This window comes from Carettochelys insculpta, chromosome 2 (assembly GCF_033958435.1).
Source record: "Carettochelys insculpta isolate YL-2023 chromosome 2, ASM3395843v1, whole genome shotgun sequence".
Classification (NCBI taxonomy): domain Eukaryota; kingdom Metazoa; phylum Chordata; order Testudines; family Carettochelyidae; genus Carettochelys; species Carettochelys insculpta.
The window spans coordinates 118,084,924-118,103,475 of NC_134138.1; the positions used below are offsets into that span (position 1 = coordinate 118,084,924).

Here is an 18,552-nt window from a genome sequence, read left to right on the forward strand (position 1 = left end):
CTCCCCTCCCTAGTATTCCATGATAATTAGAGACCCTTCAGTGCCTAAGTCTAGCAAACCATAAATTCATGAAATAATGCCTTACTCATGCAAGTTATCTCGTTGGCCCTCACGTAAATGAAAGTTTGCAGCACAGGGCCCAATACGTAAGGAAATCAGAATGGGATCCAAGATTCAAGGAGGTTTGAGGTGCAGTGAATATTTGCTACTTATTCAACATACTGTTTTCTGTTTGTTTCATTTCTTCCCAGTGTTTGCTATGAGAGGGTTCCATGGTACCCCACAGCCTTAACATTTATCCTGTCAGCCCTGTGGCATGGTGTCTATCCTGGATATTACTTTACAGTCGTTACTGGAATGCTTGTGACATTTGCATCCAGAGCAGTATGTACCCTTTATTGTCCTCCTTAGAGGCTTATATTAGGTTGCCGTAAAGCTTTTGGTGCTGGGTGTTTGTGTACCTTTGAGATATTGAACCATTTGCATCCCTTGTATAATGCTGTTGACTGTACATGAGGTATGAAGCCACATAATACTATTTTCTTTTGAGATGATCCTCACTGAAATTTAGTTACACCCTACAGTTATTACTAGCCATTGTTCTTACTGGTTTAGCCTTGCCCAGAGATCAGCAACCAAAATAGCAAGAAGAGGCATTTTTTTTCGCATTCATTTTTTTCGCATTTGCTATTATAGCACTGGAAGCCACAAATAAGTCCTTGAAGAGCCACAGGTTGCAGACTTCTGGCCTAGCTAGTATTGTAATGCTGGACTTGTCTAACTAGAAATTCCATCTCATCTGTATGTGCTTTCTACAGAACAGAGTTGCCCATAGATGCTCACAGGAGAGACAGCCTGGTCCACTGGTTCTGGAACACAAGAGATCCAGGATCTATTCCCAGTTCTTTTGATGACTTGCTGTGGGACCTTGGGAATGGTATTTGGGCATTTGTATGCCTCCATTTCCTCTCCCTCTTTTAATCTGTCCTGTCTATCTAAGCCATAAACTCTTTGGAGCATAAGTAGGTAGTATGTTGGGCCTATAGGTATCACTCTAATACAAATCATAATGGACAGGGAGTGTAGTAGATGTGAAGTGCATCTGCTAAGATGAGTTGGCTAAAAAATTTAGGGCTTTTAATCCCCTTCTCCCTGATTTGCAGATAAGGAACAATTATAGACATTACTTCCTCTCATCAAAGCTGCTCAAGGTGATCTATGACATTGCCACGTGGTTTGTTACTCAACTGGCTGTTGGCTATATTGTTGCACCTTTTGTTATGCTGAATGTTGAGCCCACCATTAAATTATACAAGTAAGTTCATACCTTTTAACACTTATACTTAGATCAATAACCATGGGGCTGTGTTCAATAACCCAACCTGTTATGGAAGATGCTTAGAATTTTGCCATCTCTTAGAGGGAAGCCAGGCAGGTTATTTAATAACATCAGAAGTGATTTCATCTGTATAATTGGATGATCTCTTTTAGCCATTCTAGAATAATTCTCCTTTTCTTTCTCACTTAAGTTATGGTGGGTTTATTTAATTATTATTTGACCTGACTTTCCACATGTCTGCTACTGCCCTGTACCAAGCAACCAAGTGCCATTTATTGTTGCATAGGGATGGGATGTGTAGGAATGAAATTAACCTCATGTTGGGAAATGTCTAAGTGAGATGTCCACTTCCCTTTGTAAAATGCTCATGAGAAAGGATTATGAATTGATTAGCAAGAGATAATGAAGATTCACATCTGATTTGTTCTGTATTAAAGTCATTTTGTTGCTTAACACTCTTACTTTATGTGCAACTAGTTTTGTAATTATTTTAAGAATGAGATAAAGGGGCAGTTCTGAAGATTATATGTAGTGAAGCGTAAAATGAGTTGAAAAGATAGTCTTGACTAAATTATTTTTCTTTCATTTAGTGATAAACCTTGTCAAACATAGAATAACAGTTTTTGGCTGAAAAAAGACATTTTTGTTGCTTTGTCAAAAAGACTGAAAACTGTTAGTCAAAAGAACAGCTGTCAGCGAGTCTATCTGAATGGTTTTGGATGCTGTTCTTTTTTTTAATGAAAATGTTTAGCTACATTTCCTCCTTGCTTAAATGAAACTATTAAAACACCAACAGTCTAAAACCTATATCAGTGTTAGATAGATTTATTCCCGGCTACCATTTCAATGTCTCATTGTTCTGTCTTTTGCAATAGCAACAAATAAAAAAAGATAAGGGCTATCATGACAGTGACAATATCATGAATACTTTAGAATTTACTCAAAGGGCAAAATCTTCCCCTTTTTGCCACAAAAGGTCATTTGAGGTGATAAAATACTAACATCTTAACCTAAATTCTATAAATAAATATTTGTAAAGAGATTGCTACTAACCTATTCATACCTGCAGAGGAAAAACTGTCAGTTTAAGTTTTGCACAGCTCTGCCCATAGATGGTAGCTAGGCATTTCTATGTGTGTCACTGACTTGGCATGCTAGGATAATGTGTGAATTCAAGAGATTTTTAAACAAGCTGAAGCAGAAGGCAAGGTGACTATGTGAGGCCTTTGAAGCAGGACATTTCGGACACACCTGTGGGTTCAGACATCTTAAAGGCCCTTTAGAACAGTGAAGGAAGGAGCACTGAAAAATCAGGCCATTCCAGGATATGCATAAGTGGTCAGGGTCTGGGTGCATGCACAGCTCCCTGGCCGTCCTCAACCCATACTCTAAGAGCCCCTCCAAAACAGATATCTAATATTCCATGTTAACTAGCTGCTCATCTTGAACACAGTGAAGTAAATATATGGAAAATGTCTTTACTTTATTAAGCTCTGGGCCAGTCTCTCTCTGATCGTGATATATTTCTTTATTATAATTATGTATTATTTTATTAATGATCAGCAAACCTAGAAATTGTTCTGACTTTTAATTAATTTCAGATAAGCAACAAAAGCTTGGCTGGAAGTTCTTTTTGCCAGCAATTACTGGTGCCAGTTTTTCAGGCACAAGCTGTGCTTACACAAAAGGGAGTTGGCAGGGGAGACTTTCTGAAAATGTATAACCCTGTATGTTCTTTTGCAGTGGAAGATAGTCTCAGGAGGTCAGGTTTGGGTGTCTCCAAACCACAAGCATAGGTAGTCCACCTCTGAGTTCATTTCATATGAATTGTCAGCGTTTGGGGCCAAAGACTGGGAACAAGGATCTAGGCTTGGCCCCTTGGCTAATAACAATATATGGGAAAATACTGGCCCTGTTGCGCTCAATGGGTTTGGATGCCACCATAGTACAGCATGGCACAGTGCTGTAAAATCCAAGGGCATAAAAGCCTGTCGTATAGGGAACTTTAGCTGGTGCTGTGGTTTATGGCTATACCCCTTGAATCCTGTGGAGCTGGTTGTAGTGCTGAACTAATACAAGTTGCAGCATGTTCTCTCTTTCTCTTTTCATTTCCAGGTCAATGTATTTTCACGTGCATGTTTTAAGCCTTCTGGTGTTGTTGGTCCTACCAATCAAACCTCGAGACCACCCCATGAAGCAGCTTCAGAACCAAGCTACACAAAACTCTGTTCAAAACAAGAAAGAGGAATGACACCTCAAAGAAGGGACACTGATACTGGAAAATGAAGGGATATACCAAAACCAAAAGGGAGCAAATAAAAGGATGATGGCATTGTTATTGCTTACTTTAAAAGCCTTTGGAAATCACAGATGGGAGCTTGGTAGACTATGTTCCAGATGATGCCAGTAACAAAGATTTACATGCTTGATTTTGATTTTATAATTACAAGGACTATTTTTATGCTGTTTTTTATATATTTAATTTTGTACCTGTACAGATGTTTTGGCTCTTTCACAGAAATGTACATTTTATAAACAAAAAAAAAATTGAGATGAAGAAAATAATAACCGAAAAACCTACTAAGAGTCAGGCCAGCAGCTTAGCTGACTGGTGCTCTAGGTTGCTGAACCTTTGGCTTCTTATTATCCTGGCTATGGCTGGAGGCACTCTGTGGAATATAACCACAGAACCTTAACTCCTGGGACTGTTGGCATTGACTTCAGTGAGAGGAAGAGGGCCACAACCTAGGGTGCAAGTGCTTTCCATGTGATTCCGAAGCAGGGGCCCGTGTGCTGCCTGATTTTAGCAGCTAGGAGACGACTCATCGCTCTCAGTGACACTGGCTGGAGCGAGGGGCAAATTAGTGAACATTGGCCACTGGGTTGGCCCAACTAAAATATAATATATTAAAATGGGAATATTAGAGTGTTTTATGACAGGTATATAAAAAACTACTCTAGCTGTGGCTACATCTAAATTGTTAAGTGCTACAGTGGCACAGGTATGCCACTGCAGCTACCCCATTGTAGCACTGTAGTGTAGGTACTTACAAGAGCAACTGAAGAGGTTTTTCCATTGCTGTGAATGCAGCCCCTTTAGAAGCAGTAGAGACAGAATTCTTCTGTCAATGGGGTTGTGTCTACACCAGGGATCTGGGCATCTTAACTATGTCTCTCAAGAGAGTGGCCTTTTCACATTCTTGAGTGACCTAGTTTCATTGACTTAAGTTATTTTTTTTATGTTCAGATGAGGCACGAGAGACAAAGATAGTTGGGATGTGGCTCACGTTTGGCTTGCAGGTTGGGAGTGAAATATTTTCATGTGAGACCTTTATAATCAATATGAGGTAGGGATAGCAAAACCTTGCAGATGTAGTGCTTAAAACTGTCAATCACAGATCAAAGGCTGGAGAAAGGGTTGGAAATTGTTCAACTTGTTCCTCATAATGTTATGTATTGGCAAGTAGGGATGTGTTCACATAACGATAACGATCCATGACAAATAAAGTTGAAACCTATATAAAAAAAGGTTTGTGATATGATCAAGGGACAGAATCAGCAGCTTTGCTTGTGACTCCCTGCATGATCTTGAGCAAATCACTTAACCTTTCTATATTTCAGTTTCCCTCATCTGTAAAATGGGATAATAATACTCAGCTACCTCACAATAGTGCTGTGAGGTTTCATTAATGTTTACAAAGTACTTTGAGAGAACAGGATGAAAAGTGCTGTGAAACTTTAAAAAGTAATAGAGAGAACCTCTTAAAGGGACACATGGAAATGAGCACCAAATACTTCCAAAAACACCTTTAAATGCTTTCTAAGTTTGTTTTCTCACAATCATTTAGAAATGAAGCAGTTCCCTTACATCCTATTCATTTTTCCTCGTCTGTCTTCAGTGTAAATAAAAAAACAATATCACATTTCTTTCATTTTAATTTTTGTATAAGAATACAAATTCTGCAGAATCCTTGCAATGGCGAGAAACATGTAAGAAACCAAAATTGAAGGATGTAAGGAGTTTCTCTTTCTCTTTTTCTTGATGGAAATACTTTGCTTTTCTCCCCTCTCCCCATCTCATGTCCAACTATAATGTGTTTGCTATAGTGTGTATTTCATGGGAGAGCCTATTTGGTGATTGGTTTTGGATAAGAGATGGATTATTAATATTGGGCTGAATAAAGAAACTGGGTTTCTCAGTGTGTGCGCCCTTATTAATGGGAGGGGCATAAGAAAATCTGTGGAGAATGAGCCTGTGTCTCATGGTGCTAGGTGAAAGAACATTAGACTTATTGCAGCAATTAATCACATCTCTCAGCTTTGCATTTTGCCAACGTAATATGGTTCAGATGCTGCTACTATTGAAATCCCTGTTTGAAACTTCCACTTATTGCAGTGGAAGCAGAATTCAGTCCTAAATTTTCTTTTGTCTTTTTTTGTCCTGTTGTTCAGTGTTACATTTTTTACTTTTCTAAGACTTCCCGTGACACTACTTTGGTGTTGTGAGTCTGCCCCAACATAGCCAGATCAAACCCTTATTCAGCCCATAGAAGAACTAGGACCCTTTCTCTGCAAGGCTTCCACTGAATTCTTCTGTTGGGGAGGGGGTGGCATTTGTAAAAGTAAGAAAGATCCTTTTTCAAAAAACATTCAGATCCCCTGGGAGCTGGTGAGCAGGAAGACAAGGGAAATGCATACAGAGGTCCTGTGCTCCTATGTGGTGTCTGGATCCCAGCAGATCCTCACCGCTTTTTGGCTGTATGACTCCAACTTTGATGTATTGACAGGGATGCTGTGGCTGACCTCAGGACCCACTGGAAAGGAGGATGTAAATACATAGGGCTGATCCAGGTGTCAGGGTATATGTACACAGCTGCTGGGAGGGTGCTTCGTTGCACGGGCAGACAGACATATGCTCTCTCTGTTTGATCAAGCATGCTAAATATAGCAGCATGGCTGCAGTGTCACTGGCAGTGGCCTCGGTTTACCATCCTGCCTGACCTTCCTAGGTATATACTCTGGCGGAGCGCTACCATTTTTAAGCATTGTGTCCATATTAAGAGGTTTTAAAATGTGATACCTATTTTAAAAGTATCATAGTAGATCAGGGCCTTGTCTTTACTTCCGCAAAGATCGACCCGCTGAGGGTCAAATCTACTATAATTTGATTTTGTGCATATGATAACGATATGCAAAATCGATTTATCTGGGGTTAGCAGACGACCCCCTGTACTCCTCACTATTGTGAGGAGTAGAGGAGGTCGACAGGAGAAATGCTCCCGTCAACCTCCCTTAGAGAGGACACACCTTATGGTTGATTGCAAATATGTCGATTCTTGCTGTGCGATTGCCATAGCTAGAAGTGCTTGTCTGCAGTCGACTGTAAGGTCTAGCATAGGCCAAGCCTCAATGTCACCTACACTTAAGTTACAGCAATGCTGGGGAGAGAAGGCAGTCAAGTTTTTACAAGCAAGGGGCTTGGATCAGAGTAAACATTTCCAAACAGGGCAGTTTACAGCCCAAGTCCTCAGAAATAAATAAGAAGTCTGACAGCTGGTCTACCACCTGGCTTGAATTTGATGCTCCTTGCTTCTCTCTTCAGGACCCTGTATCTGTTCCATGTGCCTTATATCTCAGGTGACATTCAATACATGCTACGTACCACACTGAGTTTTTTCAGCACTTTGTGAACTCTAACACTTACTTTACTACTTTCTTACTGTATTTTTGCTAATGAGCAAACCATCATTCTCCTGTCATAGCCCATCCTTAGAGTCAACACCAGGACTAAAACTTCAGCCCTGGGGTTTTTGCTTCTTCTGAGAAATGTTCATGCAGGGTTGAAATTATCTCAGATATGTCTCCTGAATGAAGAGTGTGTTGTTCTTTTTAAAAGATTGAATTACAAGCAAGCCACCTTGCAGCCTGACTTTTGTCCAAGGGCTGCAAAGCAAAAAGAGTGAACAGGTGTTTTGGAAATCATTTAAATTACCTTTTTTCTCTGTTAGGTTATTTTCTGTCGACCAGCCAGCTCTCTTATAGCCAACTCACTTGCATTAGCAATAGCCTTAAATACAATTCATTCTGCCTCTCCTAATTTCTTTTCAGATTTCAGAGCTTCCCAATTGCCTTGCAAGTTCATTGTCATTTACATCTGAGCCAAATGAATGTAAAACGCTACTATTGGTATAAATAAGTGGAGAACTCTCATTTAGTTACCAATTCATGCTCCATTTGCACAAGTGTAAATTACTACATGATACACAAGGCAGTAGATAACCAGATCATTAATGCTCCATACTGGAAAATCTGTTGTACCTAGCTATTGGTCTCTAATTAGAAGGACATAAATGGAGAGTGATCTTAAAAATACTGGAGTTATATAGATTTTTTTATATAAGCCATATTCTATTTGCTTGTAAATTTGGGCTCCATTTGGTGCTGGATGCAGAAAGAGGTGGAGATTTTAAAGAGATCCTCAGTGCAGATACGGATGGTGCTTATAGGAGACAGAGAAAACTATGGAGCCCTGAAATGGAGACAGAGAAACTAAACTAGATGCTGGAGGATAATCAGGTGTTCTTATTAATGAGTAACTTAGATGGAGCCCAAATTCCAACTGCTACCCATCAGCACACTTTCTACATAAAACCTAACACAAAATGGGCTTAGGCTGAGGAGGGTGGAGAGAAAACAAATTCTGAAACTGACAGCTCAGCTCAGCAAACTGAACATTTAGAACAGCTTCATGGACAAACATCTTAGGGGACTGGCATTTCTAGAAGGAATTAACTATTTGGAAACAATTTCTTCTAGAGACACAAAGGTTCTTCATTTACTCTCCATTCTGCATGTTTCCTTTTTCCACTCCCTGCTTGTTTTTGCCCTGTCTTGTGACATGCCTGGGCAGGAAGGCAGAATGATATGGGAGACATATTTCTCTCATTATGGGTTCTCTGGTGCACATTGCTCAGATTTTAGCATCCTTTAAAATGAGGTTGGAATGAAGGGAAGGCAGTAGGTTAAATTTCACCCTACTGATTAGGGCTTGTGAAACATGCCAACTATCTGGATGCTATAACTGTGAAATGCATATATCTACTTTCTTAGAAATATTGAGTAAAATCCTGGCACCTGTTACTCAATGGAAAAATTCCCATTAGCTATATGGGGTGAAGATTTCACTGGTCAGTATCACTTACCACCTTCTTGTTTATGTATCAGTATTTGTTTGTACTTTTTAAACTAATGCTAAAGAACATAAGCAAGTGCGTTTGCTTGAGTAACATGGTAGAACAGGAATTTAAAACTGCCCAAAGCTCTTGGTTTTCAGTTTTGGTAATATTTTGCTGTGAGGGGCAGTTAGATATAAAAGCCGTTATAGTAATCACAAAAGAGGCTGATCCATCCATCTGAGGGGACGCACGTCTGTCTTGCTTGTACTGGGAACTTCAGGTGTGGATTATTTTCTGCTTCATTCAACTTCAAAAACTTTGGGGGGTAATGGAGCCAGTGTGTTCCAAGGCACAGGGGACAGAGCTGTGAGTGATTTAGTTTGAGCCAGCCATTGCTGAGGCTTGACTGGAGAGGCACTCAGCCTGGCTCATCAAAAATGGCCCAAACTGTGTAAGGGTCGGGAGTCTGGCAGCATCCTTGGCCAGAAACATTTTTTTGCTGTATATTTATTTAAAAAGAGGTTATTTTCGAGCTTAGTTCCTGGTCATCATGTCCTAGTGTAGAATGCCAGGCAGCTTTTGCACTGCATTCTGGTTTGATCAGATAAACGAATCTGGCCTGAAGCTAGGAGGAGAAGTTAAACCTATTTCCCTGCATAGCAGGGGTTCTCAAACTTATGTGTTTCCCCCCTTATACATTAAAAACACTCATCTACATAACATCATAAATGTTGGGGGCAAAGTGGGGTTTGCTTGACAGCTTATGCCCCTCCTGTGTAGTAAATTCAGCACCCCGAGGGGTCCTGACCCGCAGTTTGAGAATCCCTGGTCTGGAGCTTGAATTTGCAGGTTCATGAGGATCACTGAATTCAGAATTAAAAATGCCAGTCTCCCAGTAGCTCGAAGATGAGCCCAATCTCACAGCCCATATCCAGACAAAACTCCCATTGAGGTAGAAGAGGTATTCTGAAGGTAAATGAGGTCCCTTTGATTCCATATGGTAGAATTTTAGCTTTGGCTCTTCAGTTTTCTTGTTTTTTCTACAGAAAAACGACAACCATCTGTGCAACCGTCTGTTATCCGATTAACAAACAGTGGGTGTGAATGCTAATTAAAGATAAAACATTGGCAGAAAATGAGTGTGTCAGGTCAACAGAGGAGCCTGTTCACTGTTGTTCTATATGTTAGGAGATGGGTAAAACCTCTTTTGGGGATAGGTTAAACTTTGTTAAACTGGTGGGCAGGAACGCATTCATATAGGATATCTGTAACAGACAATGAAGGGGCACTAACTAAACCAAGGCAAAATACAGCACCGTGTGAGCAGATGGTTCCACTGGGTATTACGGTGATGTGTATGGGAGTGTGGGGGTGAGAAAGAAAGACAAGTGCATGTGCAGACATGCCTGAGACAGGCAGAGGGGCAGCCTGACCAAGGATGGTGCATGATCCTAGAAGATGCTTGAGAAAGGTCTTCTGGTCTGGTGCTGGCTAAAGAGGCTTTGGACTGTAAGCAAAGAAGTAAGCAAATAAGTTCTTCCCTGCTTTTGGTTTCTTCTCCTGTTTCTTCAGAAACAGGACCTTGAATATTCTTTGCTAATAATCAAAGAAGATGCTAGAGTCCCTCATAATTTCCTGTGCCCGACTGGGCCACCCTACTTAGTTCTGAACTTAGCAAGAAGGAAAATCAGTGATTATTGTTACCCAGTTTTGAACAAGCTGACGAGTCTACTACTTCTCCCTCTTTGACCTTCCTTGGGGATTCATCCTTCTGTTGCCATCTCATTTTTCAAGTGACATCTGCCATTGCTAGAAATGGTATATACAGTCAAAAAGATTTTCTAAAATAAAGCATAAAACTGCAAAGCAACCTTCTCTTGTAGATTTATGTAGGTATATGATTTTTGTAATTACCATAGAAAACAGGAACAAAGTTGGAAAAGTCTGTCTTCACTATCCTAATATTTGTGTGTGTTCCTTCATTCACATGGGGTAGCAGAGAGGTAGCTGTGTCAGTCTGTACTCCAACAAAACAGAACAGCAGAAATGTAGCACTTTAAAGACTAACAAAATGATTCATTTGGTGATGAACTTTCATGGGGCAGACCCACTTCTTGGGTCTGTCCCAAGAAAGCTCATCACTGAATAAATCATTTTGTTAATCTTTAAAGTGCTACATTTCTGCTGCTTTGTTTTGATGGGGTGAACTGTTTATGCTCTTAGCTCAGAGAGCAGCAGTGACTGCTGAACAATTTTTTTTTAATGGGGAGTCTAACAAAGTGTTTTTTTTCTTACTAAGATGGTGCAGTTTAGCCTCATAAAGGCAAAGGCACATAGCAGCTTACTTCCCATGTATGTGATGGCATGCAGCATATTTTTCACCCTTCTGTAATACTTGAGCTCCATTCATTTTTCATTGCCTCATGTGCCATCCTGGCCTGGTTCATTTTAGAAAGCAGTCACATCACAAATACTGGAAAGGTCTAAACTACGAACTGCAATTGTATATCCATTGGCTGAAAGCTGAGAATACACTCCTGATGCAATTGGGGTGTGATTTCTTTCTGGCTGGCTGTGATCACTCATCTTCCCCAAACTCATCTATTAATGAATATGTTGTGTGAAACAGAAGCAGGAGGAATGTTAATAAATATCATGGACAGAAGCAATCCCAGCAGCATGACTTTAATTATCACCCAATGTGTCTTGGGAGGTGGCTTGGAGAAGACACTGATCCAGGCTTGCAAAACCAAAGTGATTGCTTTAAGCCAACTGTTTTAAAAGCAACTTTTAAGTTAATTATATGTGATAATACCCTGAATGAAATGGAGGAAAGAGTTAGCATATTTATTAGGCAGTTTAAAGTGGTCTGAGTTGTTTTTGCTGAACCATTTTCAAAACAGTTTCTACTGTGTAGGCATAGCCTTTTTACTTCACTCAGTCCCAGTCAGCCAGTCATTTTTAATGGGTGAAATGGATGGTGCTGGATGAACATGGGAACATGATGTTAAATAACATATTTAGCATATACTTATACAGCACTTCACATCTTCAATGCATGTTGCAAATGTTAGCTAGTTAATACAGGTTGAACCTATCTAATCCAGCACCCTTGGGACCTGTCCAGTGCCCAACTGGAAACTTTGCTAAACTATAGGAGGCACATATTGTCTAGCAGCATTTGCAACATTTGCATGGTTTACTGGGTTCTTAGAAGACAATTAGGGGCAAATTACAGCTAAATAATAGCACAGAACCCTGAAAGCCAGGACTGGTGGCTGTAAACAAACTTTATGGGGCCATGGGAACATGGCCACACTCATGATAAGTGGACAGCTGGCTAACTAAAATCATGATGGACCATGGCTATTGCCAGAACAGAGTGGGGTGGACGAGAGTGGTTCAACCTGTACTGCTATTATCAGTAATGGTGATATTTTCAGATGAAAAACTGAATTTTTGTCTTATCCTAAATATTCAGATATCCCCAAAATGTTCTACAATACGTTTCATGCTGTGTCACGGAAACCGTACTCCTGACTCAGCTTTCACCTATTGCATAGGTCTGCATTGAGAGAGAGTACATGTCTACTTTGTCACCTACCACAGCTGGGATACAAATGGTTTCTCAGAGTTACCTTAACAGCAAAAAGTCTCATAAAAGCATGTTGATATTGCTTTCCAATGTTCCACACAGAATAACAGGTCAACGCTGTGCTGAAAATAGCTAGGTTAAAAAGTCTGCCTTTGGCAGCATCCAACAAATGAAACAAGTACTCATTGCCAGAGCTGAGCAGCTTTCTAGATTACACATGTGGAGTATACCTAGTCTGAGGTTATGACTTGGAAGGTTTTCCAACTCTGTCCTGCAGTTTGGTATTGGCCTTACTGATTACATTTCACACATGCACCTTGGATATGATTCTTAGTTAGCAGTATGGTACTTAGTCTGCTTTTATTTTCCATTGCCCCAGGAATCACTCTTTAGCTTGTCTCTCAGTTTTCTTGTTTTCATTATCGTTTGTGTGGGTTTAGCAGGTCTGAATGCATATGTTATTTTGTGTGTGCGTGTGCGCATGTGCGCATGCACGCACACACACACACAAACACAACAACTCACTGTATTAAGTGGAAAAGTGCTGCTGTCAGATGCATTTGGCCTCTCAGTGTTTTTGATTAGCATCATGTTTGGCCAGAAGTGTGTTTGTGTGTGTGGCAAAGCAGACCTGTCGTTAGCAATGTTCTTTGCATGCCAGTTCAGCATTGTTTGCTTGCTTGAATTTCTCCTCGCTCTTGGCTGACCATGCTCAAGAACTTTTAATTCAGGAGAGATTAAGGTGATTGGTGCATTAACTTCCCATGCACCCCCCTGCATGCTGACTAACCATTTCCAGTCACTGATTTGCTGATCAGTCATGAGGTGATTAATATCTCCTAGATGTTCTTTTTAACTACACCCAAGAAAAGTTCTTCCTTCTTCCAGCCTAGAATCTCCTGCAGTCTTCCAATGCTACTGCTGCCTGAAATAGTATTAAAATCCTAATCTTCCTACCAGGCATACAAATCTTTTCTTAATATGTTTTAAATAAATAAGTGAAATACCTGCTGTAGTCAGGCATGCAGCTGCTTATAACTGGGGAAAAAGCAGATGAGATAAAATAAGGACAAACCAAGTACATAAACACATTAACTTGCAGCCTTCCTGTGTTGCAAAATGTGATGAATTTTATTTCTTTCTGGAGTTCAAAATACAAATTATTTGTTCCTTGTCATGGCAGGACCTTCCATCTTTGCCGGGGTGACGCAGCCTGCTGGGCTCATTAGGGAGAAAATCCTGAATCACTAGGCAAAAGAAACAAGCTCATGAGTGACTTGCTGCAAGGAAAGTATGAGGACTGGATGCAGGCCAGCTAGGCACATTGAGTTCCACACACAACAGGGGGCATAGGAGAGGGAGAGAAAATGGGTGGTGGATTGCCTTTCGTGTGGCCCAGGATGTGGGAGCATGACTGACAGCAAAAGTGTTTAGCATCAGCTTTTTTTCTTTTACCAGCACCACGAATGGGGGGGGGGGCGCGGGGGAAAGGAAGGGTAGAGGGGGCAGCTGCCACAGGAACAATGTCCCTGTAAGCCAAGTACTTGGGCGACCGCTCAGGAGACATTCAGGTGCCCCCTGGCTGAATAGCAGAGAGCTCCCAGCCATCAACAGTGGGCAGCAAATGTTTCTATTGGGGTTACACATCTGTGCATGGCTAGGTGCACATAGCAAAGTTTATCCCACTCATGGATGAAAGAAATGAGAGAGAACACTGCCCAGGGACCAGCAATTTAAGAGTCTGGGGCCTCCCAGCCATTGCAGTAATCTGTGACAGTGGCTGAAGACCCGGGCCTTTTAAATGGCTGCCAGAGCCCCAGGTGGAATGCTGGGGGTGGGTAAATCCTAACCCTGCCCAGGGCCAGCCATACCCTTACCCATGCAGCTACCTAAGGCACCATGAAATTCTGGGGTAGGGATGTAATAGAGTCCAATAAGCATCTGTGTATCAGTTGGTGTTGTTAGTTACACATAGTCTGCCTTCCTCCCCCAACCCGCCGCCAAGTAAATAGGGAGTGGCTGGCTCGGCATCTGTCCCGATGTGTGCTGGGATCAGGCAGTCGTCCCCGTCTCACCCCCACACCCGCTGCCTCTCTACATATAAAAGCCTGTGTGCCGCTTAGCCTTTTAAATGCAGAGCTGCAGGGGTGGGGTGATGCCCAGCAAATCCATTCTAGCTCTGTCTTCTACAGTACATGTCTTGCACTCTGGCAGGCGTGGGACAGCTCTGGGTAGGGTGGGCTATGAGTAAATCAATACACTTCTGGAATGGGAGTGTGCGTGAGCAGAGGTACCCTGTTCATTTGACCTCTGGCCCACCCTGGGATAAGGAGACAAGGCGTGCTGGCAGCGTACAATGCCATCACCTGGGAGCGGCACTGACTGGCACCACGGTTACATTTCCCTGCATGCTGCACTTCTTGGTTTTGTTGCCAGTTGTACGCTTCACTGGCTGCCAGCTGGGCTGCCTTTGTTGCTTAATACGGCATTCCACACCGCTCCATGAAGGGGGCCTTCCTCATGCAAAAATTCTGGTGCTGCCATCCCAGCTCTGCATGACAATGCAGTCCCTGCCCAGTGGCAGTTCTGAACAAGCATAGTCCCAAGCGGGTGAATCCAGTTATCGCAACTGCAGAATCAGCTTTCACCACTCTGCCACGGCAGCATGTACCTTGCACAACCTCCTTTCCCAGACCTACCCCTGCCAACTTCAGAGGGCTACCAAAGATGACACAGGGAGATATGGGGCTGGGGGGGGGAGAGGTTGCCCGGCTGTGGCTGCTAACGGCTGACCTCCCCGGCTGCACCTGTGCCTCGGGGCACCAGGAAGGAACCAGCAGTGGTGCATGTGCTCCTTCCAGCTCCCTGGGGGCATGGAGAGCCGGGAACTGGGTGGTAGCTGTGTGGGTGGGCTCCCTGCTCCCTGCGCCTTGTGGAGTTGGGAAGGAGGCGGCCGTGGTGCCCGTGTTCCTCCCTGCTTCCCAGAGCCTTGGGGAGGCAAGAAAGAGCTCCAGACTTTCTAGGGCCCCTTGCTGGCTCCTTCTTCCTGAGGCTGGGGAACAGGTACTCAGGTACAGTACGTGCGCTCCAGCCAGCAGCTGCGCCCACACACCTGGTGAGGGAAAAGGTCAGCTGGCCAGGGGCCAAATATGGGACAATTAGAGCCTTTTTAAAATAAGCTCCCAAAATACAGAACTATCCCACTCAGTATGGGATGGATGGTCATCCTAATCACGTCTCCCCGCCCACTGCATACTGTGCACTTTGTACTCTGTAATGATTGTAGGCCATTAAAAAAACTAGTCCTTCCCTTTATAATGTAATCACACAATTCCAGCCTTGTATACATCTCCACTATCACATCACCTTGAGGCCTTTTGCCCTCCTATTCCCTCCATTTAGTCTCCCACATCTGCTCCTTTTCTTTTCTCTTAGCTTTGTGCTTTCATTCAGCATCCCGCATCCTGTGTCGAGAGCCTTTCTCCTCCTCTAGCTCATTAATCACCATGTCTTCCATAGCGACACTGAACACTTCCTTGACTGTGGCCAGACCCAGTGCTTTGAACTGCTGTTCTGTGTGTATTGTGACTAAGATTGTACTTCTGGCAGTACATATGTCATTGACCTGGGGGATAATTCTTTATACTTCTAAACATGTGGCAGACTCACTAGAACTCTCAATACCCTGAACTACTTTAATGCTGAATAGTGACAGAGAGAGAGCCATGTCAGTCTGTATTCTATCAAAACAAAAAAGCAGTCATGTAGCACTTTAAAGACTAACAAAATAATTCATGAAGTGATGAGCGTTCGTGGGACAGACCCTTCATTTATATTCAAATTTAACACATAAATGTGGTTTGAACCAGGACAGTAATTATCAGGACCACTATAAGGACTCTTTTACATACTTTATCTGACTCTTAACTTCTCCACTCCAGCCCCTCCTCCTGCTGCCCCTCTGCTCTTCTGATTTGCCAACCTTGATAAGATTTTTCTGATTTGTCAACATTGATAACAATTTTTGGACCTCTGTGCTTTATATATTAAGCCTGTTCTGGTAAGGCTCTGATCTGATGAAGTGGGTCTGTCCCATGACAGCTCATCACCCAATAAAATGTTTTGTTAGTCTTTAAAGTGCTACATGACTGCTTTTTTACTTTAATGCTGGAGTCAGGTTACAGTAATTATCCCAGTGGGTCTGCAAATATATGGAAGAGCGACATCTAGGGGTAAATACGCAGAAGTTCAAGGGCTACTTTTAGACATCTAAGCTAGTGTTTCTTAAACTAGTGGTATCCAAAAGAAATAGAATGGATCACCACATGCCCCCGCCACCCACAATCCAGGCACCGCCCCCTGCTCCCAGAGATTACTCGCTGGAGCTGCACCATATGAGCCGCACCACCCAGAGCCGGAGTCCATGCCAAACTTTTCCCACCAAGTGGTGGGACAGATGCCCCATGCATGCAGCTCTCCTCAGCCACATTTGCTACATCCTGCTGCCCCATTTGCCACATGTGGTGAACAGGGAGTGTATTGGACACTGCAGTTTTAAACTATGTTCCATGAAATGCTGATGTTCCATGACCAATGTGCAGGTACGTCACGAGCGTCTGGCTCTTTTTTGATATCATGCTCTGAGTTTTCTATTACTGAAACCAGGTAGTCTTACTTCATCATTGCTGTGATACCTGAGTAAATTACTTCCTGTTGGTTTTGCTGTGTTTGTTTGGTTTGGTTTGACAACAATATATTTTTTAAAAATTTCATAGGTGTTCTGCATAAAAATATTATTGTTTGGTGTTATGTGGTCTCAAAAAGTTTAAGCAGCACAGATCTAAGCCATTTTGTTGTCAATGAATGATTGGTTCCTACAATATGACTTGCAGCATTTTGTACAGTACAGTTTTAAGTGGCTTAAGTTATGAGGACCCATTATTTCCTTTGGAAAACTACTTCACATATATGTCTGGGTAAGTATCTCTCAAAATGCAGAGCACATTTAGAGCCCCACATATACAGTTTTAATTACAATGAATATTTACAGTACATCGCATTATTTCAAAGTTTGCTAGGTACTTAGCCTAAACTTTCCTTTCCTTAATATTGTCCTATTTACAGTTGAGCGAATAATTGATTTTTTTTTTGGTTGGTGGCTGAAAAAAAATCAGTTTATAATACAAACTGATTTTTATTTTTGTTTTTCTTTCCAGGATAAAAAAACACTTGTTTGTTGGCTCCTAGAGGCCATAGTGAGATGAGATACCCATTGTGGTAGGCACAATACATGTCCAGAGTAAGAGCCAATCCCTGTGATCCAAAAATTCAAAGTTTAAATAAGCAAGACAGATTTGCCCAAGGGTTCCTGCACACAAGTCTTCAGCAGAGCTGGGAATGGAATTTGAGGCTTGTACCATAACTAAAAGACTAGCTCTCACAAAAAAGATTCATCTGGGCTCTTACAAAAAGATTAATCATAAAAGTGACTCGTGCTGTTCCCGTATTTCCAATTCCCCATGTTTAAAGACACGTGTCAGCTTCTCCCGCCCCCCTCCCCCCACATTATGAGACTATTCTGGACATCCTGAAATCTACTATGTATTTTAGAAAGTTTGTCTGTTTGATCAAGAACTCCTCCAAAACGGAAAGAGCTAGTATCCCCAAATTCAGTATACAGCTTCCTTGTATCACAACTGAAAGCAATGTAAGGATTTGGTTGTGCCAGGAAAATCAGATGTAGATGGAATGGGATTGCCTCTCATTAAACCAAACAGAAAAGAGACAGAATCACCAAATCAAGTACAGTCTTCAAAACTGATATAACTGTGCAGATGTTGAAAGCAGGGTGGGTTGATTTAAGTCAAGTTACCAAACAAGCTGTGCTGAGATCTCACCGAGTTTTGCAGTAAGGCTCATTGAACTCAGTGGCACGTTTTTTTTAAGAGAACAAGTATAGAATGCGGGTCCCTTGGAAAAGCTGAGTTAAGCTGAAGTAAAATAGGGGAATAGATTTACGGCATCCCCATTGCCATTTGTGACCATTATGCTCTAAAATAAATGGTCTGTATTATGTAATATAAGAAAATGACAGTGGCAATTAGTAGCTCTAGATTTCTCTTACTGACTAAAAGGTATTGAGAAAGTCTTAAAGAACGATTCATTGTTATGTGAATTATTTCAGTTACTATCCTGTTGAGTCCCTCAGCCATATGCACATCCTCATCCACATCATTTTCTCCCAAAGAGCAGTTTTTCTTATTATGTTTCACACTTGTAGCTAGGCCCTGCATCATCACCTTCACTAGACACATTTTCGTTTTTTCCCAGGGAACAAATGTCTTCAAAATATTCCCAGTTAGGGTCTTCCTTATGCCTAGAAGCCATGATTGTTTTCTGTGACACAAGAGTGTGTGTGTGTGTGCACGCACATGCCTGTCAGA

At 41.9% G+C, this 18,552-nt stretch overlaps 1 protein-coding gene across 1 annotated transcript in view; it reads left to right on the plus strand.

The window, feature by feature from the left end:
- The window catches only part of MBOAT1 (membrane bound glycerophospholipid O-acyltransferase 1), a 73,970-nt gene extending 70,216 nt beyond the window's left edge, over positions 1-3,754 (plus strand). The window contains exons 11-13 of the mRNA XM_074985896.1: positions 252-384; positions 1,164-1,315; positions 3,455-3,754. Coding sequence (XP_074841997.1) covers positions 252-384; positions 1,164-1,315; positions 3,455-3,590 — 421 coding nt within the window. The 3' untranslated portion in view covers positions 3,591-3,754. The remainder of the gene's footprint in view (positions 1-251; positions 385-1,163; positions 1,316-3,454) is intronic.
- The last annotated feature ends 14,798 nt before the right edge of the window (positions 3,755-18,552 follow it).